Source organism: Caretta caretta, chromosome 2, assembly GCF_965140235.1.
Source record: "Caretta caretta isolate rCarCar2 chromosome 2, rCarCar1.hap1, whole genome shotgun sequence".
Lineage (NCBI taxonomy): Eukaryota > Metazoa > Chordata > Testudines > Cheloniidae > Caretta > Caretta caretta.
The window spans coordinates 12522217-12539707 of record NC_134207.1 but is presented as its reverse complement, the minus strand read 5'-3'; the positions used below and the strand labels follow the sequence as shown (position 1 = coordinate 12539707).

General features: G+C 43.5%; 1 protein-coding gene across 3 annotated transcripts in view; it reads right to left on the bottom strand.

Annotated features, from left to right (window-relative positions):
- Positions 1-17491, bottom strand: part of FAM135B (family with sequence similarity 135 member B) — a 451441-nt gene that overhangs the window by 126616 nt on the left and 307334 nt on the right. For all 3 annotated transcript variants that reach the window (XR_007355437.2, XM_048841722.2, XM_075124918.1), the window contains exon 4: positions 3495-3634. Coding sequence is in view for 2 of the 3 variants with exons in the window: in XM_048841722.2 (XP_048697679.2) it covers positions 3495-3634 (140 nt within the window). In the remaining variant the exon portion in view is untranslated. The remainder of the gene's footprint in view (positions 1-3494; positions 3635-17491) is intronic.

Below are 17491 nucleotides of genomic sequence, written 5' to 3'. Positions count from 1 at the left end.
ATAATGATCAAAGTAAAGGTACTTAAACCCTCCCAAAGTAATCTGTTATTTTGCAGTGCAGCATATGATAGCTCTTGGTGGAACCTGAGATGACGAAATTCCAGCCTCTACATATTGAATATTTGTCTTGAAATACCTGCAAGCATGTTTATCAAAACAAGACTTTTTTTTAAAAAAAGCGTATTGTTGTTGCTAAAACTCAAATCACAGTCACTGCTGGATACAAAGGAAATAATTATTATACAGCAAAGTTCTTGGAATTGTAGTCTGCGTTTAAACTAGGGATTCAATCCACGGACTGTGCCTGAGACAGATCAAGTCTCATCCACCAAGTGTGGATGAAATTTGGCATCTGATTTTAAGAGATGTTGAGCTGCTACTCCCATTGAAATCAGCAAGAGTTACCAGAAGAATGAGAACTTACAAGATAAGATACTACAAAGTGCTGTCCATTCAATGGAATATTTTCATTTCAATTTTCCCAATGCAAAAAATGAAAAAAAATTCAGCAAATCAAAATATTCCTATGGGAAATTTCAATTCTGCAGACGCTGCATTTATTCCAATAGAAAGTCCTGACCAGCTCTACATCAATATAACCCCATTGACTACAACAGGCTTTAGATCAGATTCTTTCTCCAGTGTAAATGAGGTCAGAATCAGGCTCAAGGAGTTCTAGTGTAGCCTTTCCCTACAACAGCCCAACTGTTTCCCACAACTCCCAGCCATGATGGTTGGCACTAAAGATACAGTGGAGGGGCAAATGTGGCACACAGCAGGGAACAGCAAGGATTAAATGGCTTCTCCTCACTATGTGATGTGATGTGCACATGACTAGCTCTGAAACAGGGAGAGCCTACTTGAAATGTCTTTTCCACCCTGATGACTTTAGATACCTCCAAAACACCTAAATACCTTCAAAAATCTGGGCCTTGGGGCCTTTATCCAGGGATAGGCTTTCCTTTCACATCAATAATCTGTTGATCATGCCCTCAAGTTTTAGTGTAACACAGTTGCTTTGGAATTCTATATAAACACTTAGGTGTATATTCTCCTCTGGAAGACATCTTTAAAAGGCAGCTTACAAATCAAAAAAGTAAGCCAATGGAAATTCTATTTCCCTATGGCCAATTTGAGCAATTGGTGCTGCGTGCCTCCAATACGCAGGTTGAGAGAACAGAACCAGCTAAAAATTGACTGTAAGGAATCCCAGATTCATGTCGGGTAGCTCTACTCTACCATCTCACCCCAGAATGCATCATTCAGTCCTATCACCATTTACTGAAGAGCATGGAACCAACTTTTTATTATTAATAACAACATAATGTATTATTATTATTATGTAAAAAGAAACTGAAAACCATGAGAAAATAAATTAGGCTCCTTTGTAACCCTGTGGGCTTATTCTACCTCACACCATAATTTCCAATAAAATCAAAGAATGATGCATTCTGGGATATTAGAATGAGGCAGAGCCAACTGCCACAACACTAGAGAGTTTTAATGAGGCATATTTAAATGGTGACTGGTGCACTCATTACCCCTCCAAGCCTCATAATTGGGGGCATCTTCCACCTACTGCTGGACTCCAGAGTTATTTCCAGCTTTTTAAGTGCAAAGGATATTTAAGCTTCTCTTGGGTTATGGAAACAGATCACAAGGAGAGACTCTACCCAAAATCTACCCAATATTACTATTTTTTTGTACTGAGTATACAGTTAGCAGCCTATCCTCTAGATGGAATTACTCAAACACCGTTTGGCCTTGCACACAGCTTGTTTATTGGAATATTTTATAAACCAAGCTCCGACAGCCAAAATGCACAGAGGATAGTGACTCAAGCACCCAAGTCGCCCAGTCTGACTTTCTAACTAATTTTATTGGTCATTGATCAGCTCTGTGCCCCGGTGACTCTTCCACCCTTATTCATGCAGAGTAGGACCTTCCTCCACTGCTTGCAAAGCTAGGCGCTACTTGATTGGAGGAAGGCTGGCAGGATGCGGTTCTATCATGTGATAAATAAGCTGTCAAACAAAGGAATGAAAAGTACCAAAGTTTCTGAGTGACAAAGTGATTGTTACTTATTATTTACAGAGTGCCAGCAGTATATCCAGTGACGTATAAATATATAAGTCGACATGGGGTCTGATTCTTCTTTCATTTACTCCTGAATTGCTCTGGTGTGACTCCAGTGAAGACAACGGAGTTGGTATCTGTGTAAAGCCAGTGTGCGAGTGGCGAATCAGGCCCCTGTCACTTCTTAGGAGCTTATTATCTAAACCACGCTCCACACAACACATCAGGCACAGGGATGAGTTTGAGCTGGTGTGAGGAATCTGGCAGGATCATTTTCATTTTTGGCAGGAAAAACTGTCCCAAATGCTAATGCAGCAGTCAGCATGAAGCCACTCAGCCCAGTGGAAGTCACTGTAACTTGGGGAGAGAGACTGATTAATGACAGATTTTGCATCATGAGGGTAAATTAATTTGCAGCTAAATTTGTTAGAATTGTTTTCTGTCAAATTTCACAATATGTGAAAGGAGGGTATTTTTTCCTTCCTTCACAGTTCATGATTGTCCATTTCTCATATAAGCATACATAAAACTAGAAACAAAATGTTTTAGGAGAGAACACAGGAGATCAATCCCACGGTAAGAATAGAGGAGAGGAAGCAGTTCAAATGAGCTTACATTAGGTTTTTCTAGTAGCTTTAACTAAAACAGACCTTATACCATAACTGTTTTTAAAGCTACTTGTACGTTCAGATAAGCCAATGCCAGAACACTGAATCTGCTCTTCTTTGAATTTCAGGATATTAAGAGAAGCAGGGGAGGGGAAGAGGTTGAACTGCCAGTCCCAAACCTAACCCGGGGAATTTATTCCAGATTGTCTGCAGGACCAGAAGGGTCTTATTTTCTGAATTTCTGTAAGAGCAGCTGATCTCTTGAGATCCTCATCGTTACTGAGAGCAGGTATGAATGACAGCATTGAATGATAGTCCTTGTAGAGAGGCAACATAGGGATGGGCATACCAATCAGACTGTATGTGTAAACAACGTGGGTGGAAGGCACAAAGAACATGCATCTCCACGCTGTGAAAGGATAAAGCAGAATTGCGCAGCCGGCTCTCTAGGGAGCACAGGGATTGCTCCTTCCCTAGTGCCCACAGGGCTCACAAACCATCCAAGAGAGAAGGTGGGGCCATGACCCTGCTCCCCCCAACCTCCCAATAGCAGCCAGGTCTGGGTGTACCAAGTGGGGAAAAAGGTTGTACTAGCCAAAAGGACGCTGCAGACTGCACACTCCCCATGTGCCCCAAGAAGCTCCAAGAGAGATGGAGCAGGTCCTCCAGTGCTGGCTGGAGCACAGATGACATGACCAGCCATCAGTTTCAACTCTGTTCTAGAATCCAGTTGAAAGCCTGACATCTGGATACCACCTGCACATTATAACAGAAAAGTATCCATTTTATTCACATCCAATGAAAACTCACCCTCTCGCCATCTAGGAGTAAGTGGACCCTGAAGTTCATCGATTCGTTCATAACAATCTCTTCGTTCCTGTATAAGATCTGAAATATTCTACTGTGCACGCTGTTCTCATGAACGCAGGCTGAAGAGAGGCTAGAGTCACCTGCACAAAACACAGACAGAGCATGGCTTTGGATTTTTGCAAAGAGATCATTTTCTAGCTTACATTTCAGCTTCCAGGATTAATTAGGCCCATTGTATTTATATTTGTAATTACACACTCGCATTCCTAATAATTAATGTTAATTGAGCATAATGTTGTTGCAGGATAATGGTCCCCTGCTGAGGCATTTAAAGAAAACAAAGCTGCAGCAGGCAGGCTGCTTTTTAAAGGAGGACACTGACATTGTTTCTAATGATGGAGATGCCCTGTAAGGTTCTCCTGAGAGACTTAGGATACTTAAGCAGCTCATCAGAACCCTATCCAAGTGACTTGGAATCTGTAAAATTTGTCTGGGTACCTTCTGAGAAAGCAGATACATCCATGGAATACCATGGCTGGGGCAGAAATGACAGTTCAGCTGTCCCCTTTTTGCTCTAGGCTAAAACATAGAAGTGCAATGACACCACAAGATAAGAACACAATGAAAGGAAAAGATGTCTACACTTTTCCTAACCTCCACAAATTCTGTGGAATCCTTGGAACACTGAGCATATGACAGCTGCCCTCTTGGGTGACGCACCGGGAACCTGCAGAGCTAAAAGCATGAGTTGCTACAGTCTGAGGTAAAGATGCTCTCTAGTTAGGGCTATAACAGACTCACATCCAAGTAACAGACTGACTTAGCAGTCTATAGGGCCAGCATGCCCAGTCGCTGATCGAAGGGTCTCTGGTGTTCAGAGACTTTCAAGGTTGTATCATAATTTTGTATCAATATCCTCTAGTCATTATACTTCTATTGCTTAGGTGCAACCACGTCCCTGCAAAGCTTCCTCCCATCCAGCCCTACCCAAAGCCATTCTGTGACAATGTGAACTTTAAAAACATTATTCTTGAGCACAGGACTGGCCCTATAGGTTTTGTCACCTAGGGTAGAAAACATTTTCAATGCCCCATCCCTAACCCTGCTCAAAATGCACAAGCAAAAGCAATAATAACATCTGTCAAGAAAAAACAAGTGGACCAAACCCCCACCAAGGATTTGATACCCCTGAACACTGGTGCCCAGGGTAGCCACCCTGATTGCCCACCCCGAAGGTCACCCCAGCTCACATAAGTTCTGACTGGTGGTTTTCTGGAATATTATATTATTATTATTATTATTTATTTGTATTAGCAGCATGCTTAGAAGGCCCAGTCACAGGCCAGGACCCCATTGTGCTAGGAACTGTACAAAATTATCCTCATTGCTTCAAAGAATTTACAATCTAATTCAACAACTCTCTTGGCTTTCAAGCGAGTCTACTTAAAAGGTGCAGAAGTTTTGCTCCTGTAAAGAGAGGCAGAATTGAAAAACCTAAGTCTCTTATCCCTATTCCGGAAAGCACTCAGGCGTGTGCTTTTATGAACAGGAAAGGAGGTAAGCTAGAGTTTGAAATGCTTTCCTGAACTGGGAACTTTGTGCAGATGTTTTGTACTCATCACAGCTGCCAAATGAACAGAGCAGGCAACACTATGTCATTTGCAAACCCAAGGCTACAACTGCACCCATGCAAGCCGGGAGGTCTTAGGGAGCACTGGTTTGTGAAACTCTGATCAAAAGGACGTGGCACTGAGTGAATTCTGCTGAATGGAACACTGTTGATTTACTTCTCTCCAGTGGGTGGAAAATGTGTATACAATGTGCAGTCCATATCTCTGGCTACTACTATAGGGGGGCAGCATGGAGTATTTCCTATTCTCTATTTTATTTGCAAAAATTAAAATAAAAAGGGGGGAGTGGTATGGGAACTCCCTAAAAGCCAAGCATGTTGCCAGCCAGATAGGCAATGGAAAACCTGGTACTACAGCATAATAATCTTCATTGACTATTATTTAGCAGCAGTCTGTTTGGCCTGTACCACATACATAAATAAAGACAGCCCCACTGCCAAAATGTTTACTATCTAAAAGGGTTTATGGAGAAATATGAGTTATATACAGATCAGACCAAGTTCATTATTTACCAGGTCCATCTGGCTGAAACTTCAAACTACATACAAGTCAGTTTTCCAAACTCTGATTTTTATCAAGCACACTTGGGAATATACAAATTATTTCCTCTACCCAATGTCTTCCCATCAGGTACGCTGGACAGCTGTTGCTCATAAGTGTGGATAATACAAAAAAAAGCATATTAACTTTCTTGCACTACAGCTGTTCCAATAGAATGCTTGAGCCAGATGAACTCTTCAAAGGCATGCAGTCATATTTATTTTAATTTAAACCTCATCATTTTAGAGATACCTGGAAAATTATATTACAGACATAATGTATTCTTATTCCTATCTGACAGACAAAAGGGCTTTGCTGTTATTTGATTTGGATATTGATATACTGGTTCTCTTCGGAGATGGAAAGTTTAATGTAATTTTCATTTCAAACACATTCCTGCCCAGACCACTGCTAGTGGATAATTGGTTTAGAAGTTAGATTTGCATGGCGGCATTAGATCCACCGTTTTTATTGTGAAGGTTGAAGTCAAAGACAGCCAACAATGCCTAAGATTCTATACAATAAGCTGAATGGATCCAATGCCTCAGGACAATGTTCCATTCAGCTTTGAAATTCAACATGCCCTATGTTCACAGAGATCAGCATTCCTAGAGGGCTGCAGGGTTTCAGAGAGGAGAGTTACAATGAACTAGCAGACTAATCCCACAAAATGCTGAGCACCATCCACTCCCAACCTACTTCAGCGACTGCAGCCTTCGGCTCTGCATCCAACCCCATTCCAAAAAGTCACTATGTCAGAGTGTGATAGGAGTCCCCGTCGAGCAGTGTGTGGTGGCGTGCAGAATGCTCCGCCATGCTGTACGGGATGCTGGCATCCTGTCCCACATAGATACAGCAGAATGGCAGCATCATTGCTGTATCAAAGGCCCTCCACGTTGATGCTATATAACTATAAGAGTTTAGGCAGAAGACATGCATGCTGTTTTAAAGGTGAACTGACAGCCAGTCCGGCCCCTTGGGGTCCTTTATTTCTCCTGCTAGTATAGATGACATGGCTAACAGCTCAAGCATTATAAAGAACACAGCTCCTATTCTGTTGAGATGTTGGCAATCCTATCATTAGTGCCGAACATAGAAAATCAAGGGGCCTTAACTAGGGTTGCCAACTTTTCAATCGCACAAAACCAAATACCCCTGCCCTGCCCCATCCCTTCTCTGAGGTCCCACCCCAACTTGCTCCACCCCCTCCCTCTGCCACTTGCTCTCCCCCACCCTCACTCACTTTCATCAGGGGGTTGGGATGCAGGAGGGGGTAAGGGCTCCAGCTGCAGGCTCTGGGGTAGGGCTAGAAATTAGGGGTTCAGGGGGGACTCCAGGCTGGGGCAGAGGGTTGGGGTGTTGTGGGGGTGTGGGCTCCAGAAGCGAGTTTGGGTGTGGGACGGGAATCCAGACTGGGGGAGATGGTTGGGGTGCAAGGCAGCCAGGGAGGCTTGCTGCAGTGCCCAGCGAATGGGAGCTGCAGAGCCAGCACTAGGGGCGTAGACAGAGCACTGAGCCTCCCTGGCCACTCATGCGTCTAGGGGCTGCAGGGACCTGGCAGCTGCTTCTGGGAGCCACACGGAGCTAGGGCAGATACTAAACCTGCCTTAGCCCCGGGCCTCTACTGCACTGCTGAACAGAGCTGCCAGGGTCCCTTTTCAACCGGGCATTCCAGGTGAAAACCGGACACCTGGCAACCCTAGCCTTAAATCCCACTAGGTTTCATTTGCCAATTTATCTGCGCAAATGGGAGGATTTTCATCATCAAATTCATTTTGGTATCAGGGGGGTAGCTTTGTTAGTCTGTATCCATAAAAACAACAAGGAGTCTGATGGCATCTTAAAGGTGAACAGATTTATTTGGGCTTAAGCTTTTGTGGGTAAAAAAAAACACTTCTTCAGATGCATGGAGTGAAAGTTACAGATGCAGGCATTATATACTGACATATGAAGAGAAGGGAGTTACCTCACAAGTGGAGAACCAGTACTGACAATGCCAATTCGATCAGGGTGGATGTAGTCCACTCCCAATAACCTCCTCATCAGTTATTGGGAGTGGACTACGGGAGATTATTGGGAGTGGACTACATCCACCCTGATCGAATTGGCCCTGTCAATACTGGTTCTCCACTTGTGAGGTAACTCCCTTCTCTTCATATGTCAGCTTTTACCCATGAAAGCTTATGCCCAAATAAATCTGTTAGTCTTTAAAGTGCCACCGGACTCCTTGTAATTCATTCTAGTGTTATAACTGCTCCCAGCTAGGGTGTGAATTTTTGGTACACTTCAGCTTGAATTTCATGCTGTGTGTGTAATGCACACATACATGTGCATGTGCACAGACAGACACACATTCCGCTTACTCTCCACAAAGTTAATAAAATACATAAATAAATTAAATGAAAATTAATAAAAAAAATCTGGACAGAGACCAAGAAATGTTTTTTTTGTTCATTTTTTTTGAAGGAGGGGTTGATTTAATGCAAACCTCCTGGTGTTTAAAATAACCTCATGTACCTTTTGCGGGGTTCAGTCTCATGCAACTTCTGCAATTGGCAACACTGCACCAAGACAATTACTAAAAATGCTGAGACTGATCAGCCTCATGTCCTTACACAAAAGAACTCTTCTGTATTTTAAAATGTCCTGAACCCTTTTTCCCCCCCAAAGAAGGATTTTTTTTTTAATTCCTATGGTTTTGAATACAGTTAGCAGCCATTTAATTACTGCCTGCAAAGAAAAGCCACACATTTCCCATCATGCGAGGGGGCCAAATTAGGAAATAAACTACATAAAGCTTCATCAGATGTTATTCTTTTCTGCCTGGCAAGCTTGGCTCTCTGTCTCTTTCCCCTGTGGGGATAGCTAGTTTGTGTCCTGATCCTGCAAATGCTTCCACACATGTCAAATTTTAAGTATGTGAATCAAAGTCAATGGGATTACTCACATGCTTAAAGTTGGGCATGAGTGTTTGCACGGTCAAGGCCCTGGTCTGTGTAAGTGCTTACATGGTCTCCATTGTCACAGTGTCTCACTTCACAGACACTAATTAATTAATTCTCACCACACTTCTGTGAGGTTGGGAAGGGTTTGTAATGCCAGTCTAGACTGCACATGGAGACACAGAGAGATTGAATGTCTTGTCTAAGATCACACAGAAAGTCTGCTGCAGAGCCAGGAAGTGAATTCTACTCTTCTCCCATGTCCCAGGCTAGTTCTTGAACTACACAAGATCTCCTTTCCCCTATATAATATAATCAACAACAACGCATCACATATCCCACTGCCCTGTAACTCTAGATGTTTCTAATAAGCAATAATGAGGGCTTGTGTTTTTCAGGATATATTAATTTCACTTTTCAGGGTTCATTTTTAACAATTTTGAGTTCTATGTAGATATCCATAAATTGGGTTTTTCAGGGCTGTTTCAATACATACACAATGTACTGCTTCAAACAGCACTACGTTAAAACACACTAGGGAACCTTTATTGCACACCAGCAAGGCCTACATGGACCAATTAATGTGCAACGTTATTTAGAAATCACCCCCCGCTGTAATCTGCATTACTGCTCCATGTAGACAAGCCCCTAGATACATGCTAGGGAGCAGTGCCTTCACTTACATAAACAAACAGCTGTGGGAAAGGAGCAAAGTCAACACAAACTGAATAACCAATTCTGGTGTTTATTGGATAAACACCAATTTCTTTGTGTGTGTCCCAGAGCATTTTATTGGTGTTTATCAGTTCAAACCTAAAATCAGAAAACCTAGATATAAGACATCATCAGAAAAGCCTTGGAACTTGGCCCATGATTAGTCGTCTTAACAATGACTAGTTTGCCTAAAGCAATAATTTCCAGTGGGGGGCGGGAGGGAACGTAACCCTTAAATAATAACAGGCATCTTTCCTACAGATCGGAAGCAGCAGCAAAGCTCATCAGTGAAAATGCTGAAATGTGTGCAAAGTATGTTCTCCCCAGAGAAATCTAATTATGATCCCCACCCTGAAGCAAATTATGTTCCACACAACATACCTATTAGTCTCTTTGCACTAGATTGACACAGTCCTTTTAAAACTGCGCAGGGAAGGAGACATCCCTTATTCCTCCCCACACACATTTAGTCCTGCTCAGATTGTGACCTCATGTGAGGACTGACAGGATTTGAACCTGGGCTTTCAGGGCTACTGGGTAAATAGCATCCTCATGCTGTAATTTAGCCCCTCCCTGCAACACACAATCTGCAGAGGTTGCAGGCCACGGGAAGTTCTGCCTCTATTGAGCCGACTGACAGTTGTCTTAGTGACTTCTTATTGGCTCCTTGATCCCATTGAAGCCCATGGGGTATACCAGGAAGTGTCCAGCCAACAATGTCAATCCCTAGCTAGCTGCCATGATTACCATGCTTTTCTGCCTCTGAACTTCTGCGACTGACCTCAGCTCTGACTTGGATCTTGACTGCCAATTGACTCCCAAAACTCAAACACTGACCCTGAAACCGACCTTGAGCTCCATTCCTGACCCCATCTCTGGCTCTAGCCTCAGCTTGACTCCTGACTTGGACTCTGCACTTGACTCCGACTCCGACAAGCTCTAACCCCTGGCTTTGGTTCCTGGCTCCCAAGCTCCTGCCACTAGTCCTGCCTACCTTTGCCCAGGATCCTGACAGTTTGCCTGGACTCCTCATAACCCATGAAGAAGGTTGGCCCTGTGGGGACATGGCAGGAGGAGGCCACTCCCTACCCAGAATATCCCAAATGGCACTAGATACACCTGAATGAGTTGACAGCCCCCAGAAGGGAACTTCTCATGTTATGAACAGAAGTGGTGCAGCCTACATGGCTACATAATGAATATGCCTTGTTGCAATGGAGACTGCCAAAAATTTAGGGGTTTCCTCCACCAATGTCTTCTGCTCTTCCAGTTCTGACCCTCATTCTACCCCACAGACCAGGAAAAACTAGGATTTGTAATTAGTCTCTTGATGCCCCCCAATTCTCAGTGGAGCACATCGAAGGCACAGCAAGCCCTCACCACACCTGCAAGTCGAGGTTTGCCTGCACATCCTAGGGAAGCCCCAGCAAATTCCCCTTCAGTGGGTGCTCAAGTTCTCCAGAGCTGTGGACAATTTTATAGATGCCAATACAGCACAAGCCTTGGCCTTCCTGGTTCAGCAAAAACCAGGGCATGGCCACACAGAGACTATAGATGGCTCACTCCTGTCCTCAGGCCTGGTAACAATCAAAACAGTACCTCTGGAAGTTGTTATCCAGGACTACTGAGAAATCATATGATCCGCTCATCCCACTTCCCCATAATTCTCAGAGTCTCATGGCTGGTCGCTCACAACCCACATGTCCTCTGGTGGGAGCAGAATGTCAGTTTCCACTCTAAATTCTGTCAGCAAGTTTGTTTGCGCACACCACTGGACAAGTCCTGGCTTCAAGACGCAAGTCCAAGTTGCTGCCAAGGTACATTCCAGTCCAGGCTGTGGCCAAGCTGGGACCACTGTCAGAGCTGGCTCTTGCTTTTCCCACCAAGTAACATGACTGCAGATATTTTGTGAGGGGAAAAAAAGTGGACATCTTACCACCACACCATGACTATGATTGTCCGACTGAGCTGCAACCTGGGACCAAGATAACTTCTGGCTGCATCTATGCCACATCAGAGCTGGAGCTGGACACCTGGTGATCCTATCACCAGGTTAACATGGCCAAGGAATGTATCCATCCTTCCACCTCCCCTGCCAGTTAAAGAATGATTAGACCTGCACCTACACATGTATTACCGGGCTCTCAACCAGCTAACCATCAGAAATTGTTACCCCCTCCCATTCATGACAGAATTGTTGGACCACATACAATCAGCCCAGGTATTTACCAAGCTTGACCTAAGAAGAGACTACAATCTGGTGCAGATTTATGCAGAGAATGAGTGGAAAACGACCTTTTGAACTGGTATAGCCACTATGAATACTTGGTAATGCTATTTGGTCTTACAAATGCCCCAGCAATATTCCAGCACTTTGTGAACAAGATATTTCATGCCATCCTAGACCAATATATCATAGTCTATCTCAATGATATACTCATCTTCTCAGAAAGCTTTGAGTAGCACATTCAACATGTCTGGTAAGTCCTGTATCAGCTCCAACAACATGGCCTATTTGTAAAACTCAAGAAATGCAGTTTCAACCAGCACTCTGTGCAGTATTTGCATGACATCTTGTCCCTTGAGGGCCTCAGAATGGACCCTGGGAAGGTGGATGCTGTTCGGAGCTGGACAGGCCACAGGAACATCAAGGAGCTCCAACACTTCCTGGGATTCACTAATTTTTATAGGCGCTTCATTCCTGGGTTCTCAGAATGAATAGCCCCACTGACAGCACTCCTCCACAAACATACCTCCTTCACCGGTCTTGAGAGGCTCAATGAGTGTTCAATCAATTCAAGAGGGCCTTCATTTGTGCTCCAGTCCTGATCCATCCTGACCTGATGTTTGTCTTTGTCATCAAGACTGATTAATCTCATGGAGCAATCGGGGCAATACTTTCCCAAAGATGTGACCCCCAATAGCACCTGCTCCCCTGTGCCTATTAATCCCTGAAAAACACTCTGGGAGAACAAAATTAAGAGATTTTATATAAGGAGCTTCTAGCAATCAAAGCTGCCTTTGAGAAATGATGACACCACCTCAAAGGTGCCTGTGTAATCTTTGATTTATGCATTCCCAATTAGTAATTTAAAAATAAAGAATAAAACCAAACCTAACTCTTTAGGTGTCAATCTCTAGGGCAGTTACAGATCATTTAATTTAGTGGAGCATTGTGTATGACACAATAAGTGATAAAATCAATTATTTTATTGAATATACAGTAGTTAGTTAAGCGACAGGCATCACAACATAAGCATACACTTCATTTATACTCACATTCTAAGATGAAATGATGCATCCCCTGGCTGAGAAAAATCAGTGTAATCCTTTCTCTAATGGTGCCTTGATGGTGGATGGATGCACCTATCTAAAATCAGCATACTACCCTTTTTATAATCAATTATAATAATGCTCCTTAATTAATTAACATTAAATCTATTTTTACCATGTGTGTATTTCTGCTATGATAATTTCTTCTTTCTCATTGCCTATTTAACCATCTGCATAAATGCAACACCAATAACTATGAATACAGACAGTATTTTCCAAAACATTAACATTTTATCTGAAACACTTGTAAAAAGCAGATAGGATCAAAACATGTTTACAACATGAGCTGGAGTTATGCCCTAACGTATCTAAAATTTGCCTCTGAATTGTCTCATTTCTTTCATATTTTATTAGGCCTCGCTTGACTAATGTTAAACCTACTTTTAGGAAATAGATTTTTGGGCCTACTTACATTTCTGTATAACATATGCAAGCATCCTCTCTATAGGGTACAGGCATAGACTTTAAGGTAAAAAGGGACCATCATGATCATCTAGTCTGACCTCCGACACATTGTAAGCCACAGAACCTCACTCACCCCTCCTTTAATAGACCCCTAACCTCTGGCAGAGTTACTGAAGTTCTGAAATCATGATTTAAAGGCTTCAAGTTACAGAGAATCCACCATTTACACTAATTTAAACCTGTAAGAGACCTGTGCCCCATGATGCAGAGGAAGGAGAAAAAAACCCAGGTATACAAAGATCATGTAGAGCCGTGGTCCCCAGCCTTTCTGTGAGAATAGAATATTGCTATTCCCAGAAGACTGTGGCGGGCGCCGGACACCCCGCCGCCGCAATGCAGCCAAGAAATGGCAACGCTTCTCAGCGGCATTTCAGTGGGCGATTCAGCAGCGGTGGCGCTCAGCGGCGGCATTTTGGCGGCGCGGTGTCCTGTGGGCGCACAAAACTGCCCCGGCGGGCGCCATGGTGCCCACGGGCACCGCGTTGGGGACCACTGATGTAGAGTATCTCCACATGGCAAAGGCGCTGAACCAAAAAGACACCTTCGATGTACCCTGTTCCTCACACATTTTTTACCATCACCAATGCCTTGCTGCAAAAAGGTGAATGTCTTGCCTACCACGCCCGCATGGAGCCCCTGGCTTTGGTTGCTGACTCCCGAGCTCCTGCCACTAGTCCTGCCTACTTTCCCCCAGGATCCTGATATTTCATCGAATGGGGTGAAAGTGATCAGGGCTTGATGAAGAAAGGGTGGGGTGTGGAAGAAATTTTGGCTCTGCCCTTGCCCCCTCCCCAGGGCAGTGGCCCGGAACACAATGAGGGAATAAGCTATTCTATGAAGAGGGGTGAAGTTACTTATTCTTCTCCCAGGGCAGAGGATCTCTGCTCTGTCCTGGTGGGTCTATGCCTCACCCCTGCCTAAGGGGCAAAGATATAATCAAGCCTATTGTTATGGTTCCACATATTTTACCCTATAGTTGCCCCAGATTGTTATCTTTGTTCTAAATATAATCCTATATTTAGAATCATCGAATGTCAGAGTAATGAGAGCACCTTTATGGAAGCATTCATGCAGTTTGTATCCCTCCCTCCGCAAAGTGCATCTCGGCAGGATATTTGAGATTTTGTGACGTGTTAAATATGTGTGGGAGGGATATTAAACAAGCCTGGAAAGAATCAGTACAGAGAACAGGCCTAACTCATTTGTAAACTCATTTATATTCTTCACTTTATGATGTTGTTTTTCTGTAAATTCCTTTAATAAACCAGTACACCAAATAAGATGATTATTCAAACACTGCGGACTTCTTCAATCTCTCTTAATGACTACGGAAAACAATAAAATTACACCAGCGTGCAAATAAACAAAGACCCTTGTGATGCTTTGGGGTTCACCGAGACCAGTAAGGGCTTGTGTCACCACCTACCCTGTAACTCTAAATGCTTCTGTGCAGCTTTAGCTCAGGGCTCTGACAACAGAAGCCAAAAAGGACTTGGTCATTCTCCTTTGTCTGGAAAAAAACGGTTTTGCCTCCTTGGTCTGTTTACAAACTCCAAACCCTAATATCAGAAAGCCTCCATAATTTCACATACAGAGTCATTACATACATTTCACAGTGATATTAATGAGCAGTGTTCATTTTCAAAGGCTATATTACAAGACACCTTGCAATGGATTCATGGCAACAGTGTGTGAGGTGTGTTGAGCTACTCAGGCCAGATGAGTTTTACTGTTCTGTACCAGGGAGACCCTTGCCATCTGGCACTGGGGTGCTCTTGGGGTCAGAATACTAGACTCTCCTAAGCCTTACTTTAAAGAAAGAGCTACTGTTAAAGAGTGTATATGAACCAAGCTGCTGTATTAATAAAGTGTGGTACACACTGTAAAGATGTGAAGAGCAATTTACCCTTTAACATTTGTATTTCCAGTTAATAATATACAGCTGCAAGAAACAAATCCTAATTTGAGTTCTTATATGTCCCCTACTACCATAGCATCCAAAGTACCTCACAATCCATTATAGGTAGGCTAGAACTATTACCCCCATGTTACAGACTGAGAATTAAGGCACCAATAGCAGTTAGATGTCTAAATACCTTTAAAAATCTGGCCTTAAGTGACTTGCCTAAGATTAGACAGGAAGTTTGTAGCAGAGCCAGTAATTGAACCCAGGTTTCCTGACTGCCTGATCGGCACCTTAACCAGTGGACCATCTTTCCGCCAGGGTCTGAAGCTCCCTCTGACTTCAGTGAGCTGATACCTTGAAAAGTCAGGCCTAGGATGTTTAATTGCTACGGCTCTGTGTGACCTCTATTTACTTTTAGCTTCCCTTGCTGTTGCCACAGTTTATAGGCACTCGCAGTCCTGCTAATTTTGCTATGGAAAAGTAGAACCTGTAGACATTCCTTGAATGAACATTAAAAACCAAGCACTATAAAGTAAAAAACCCACAACAAAAGACCAGAAAGTCTCATGCAAATAGAACTGTTTATCTGACTTGCTTCTTCCTTTCCCATCTATTGGAGCCAAATGCCTTCTTAAATAAGAGCTAATTATAGCCGTATTACAACTAATCAAATAGTTGTAATTGTTCCAACCCTGTACTGGAGCTATCATTTCCCCTTTATAAATGAAGCACTTTCTACACTCTGGTGGCTCTGGAGTGCAGCGTAGTTATAGACAATGCGTGTGTCAATTAACATGGGTGGGGTGAGGATTTATGAATGGCTGCAGTAGAGAGAAGAGCCAAAGTACGGATGCAAAGTACAGTAAAAGAGGTGACTTTGGGACAGAAAGCGACAGTGTATATTAATGATCCACTGCTCTGTACATTAACAGGCTGCGTGGTTAACTATGCTTTTGTGACACTACGACTGTCATTCCAGATGGGTAGCGGTAGGCTACCAAATTCAGTGACTGACTTATTAAAAATCAGCGAATTGCAAATAAAAATTGAGCTGATTTTTTTTTTCTCCTCAAACCTAACGGAAACATGTTTCAGGCTAGATCACCTTTTTCCATGAAACAAACAACCAAACAGCCAAGCACAGAAGAGAAGGGACTTAGTAAATGCCAAGGCAATACGCATGGCATTCCACAGCCCTACTCCCACAGAAGTAAGGCCTTTTCACTGCTTCAGTGTTCTGAGTGGAAATTGTGACAATTTCAAGGATTCCCAGCCACTTCCTGGGGCCCCACTCAACCCTGGAAAACAGATGCTCCCTTGTCCACATCGTCCCCTCTCCTACTTTCTATACACCATGCAGAACAGGATGCCCCAGGAGTTAATGCTGGCAACAAGACATTGTGGATGAGGATGAATGCATCAGCTGGGACATGGGATGGCGGGCTTTCATGGCAGTAGGCCCAAAACGATGGAATTCACTCCTGCAGGAAAAAAGGATGACAAGAAGATCAGCACCCACAGAGCCAAACACAAACCTCACCTCTGCAGCTTTGCTCTTCCGTGCAGAATCTCCTAACGTGCTGTCATTTCTGGGCACAAAAACTCCCCCTCACTTACCCTGTGCTCCCCACTGGAGTGGGATTCAGAAGAAATTTTCTTGGCACAGAGCACACTGTATGGATTTGAACTCTGGAAAGTGCTGAGATATGATGGTGATGGGAGTGGTATAATAACCTGACCAGGATACTGTACTTAACATGAAGGGTGAAATTCTGGCTCTGTTGACATCAGTAGCAAAACTGCCGTTGACTTCAACGGGGCCAATATTTTACCCCAGGGGTCTGATTCACATTTACACTAAGGCCCATTTACACAAGTTTAATTCACACTCACTATAAAGCCACTGTACGTTGCCTGAGGGGTGTGTAAGGGTCTTCGTATAAATGCAAATCGAGTCCTAAAAATGTTGTTATATGAATAATGGAAGCCCCTGCAAAAAGCCCAAACCAACCATGAGACATTTCTCCCAGATCCAGTGCAGTTGTGAAGCTGGGAACACAAGATCTCATTTTCAGTCTTCCACACTGTCCACTCAGTCAGCTCAGTAGTGTTCAGTCTAGACTACTGTCTTCTCTTCAATTACAGGTAAACAGAAATAGATTGTTCCTATCCAATTCCTCCTAGCCATCAACCTGCCAGCTATTTCCCATTGTTACTGCTACAAAAGGTTTGTGCTCAAGTATAGGGGTGACAGCAAATGAGGGTCACACTGAAAGCAAGGTGACAGCAGAAATCTCATTTTGTTGGAATGGAGAGGCCATGCCTGAGTTACAGAGAAATGTGCAGAAGGGAGTCAGGTACAAATAATTGATTCTGTCACGGCCTGTCAGAATGGAAAGCTAGCCATGATCAGTGTGGGTGATGAGCAGCTTCTGTCCTGCCTTTCCCATCACTGCTAATAAACCA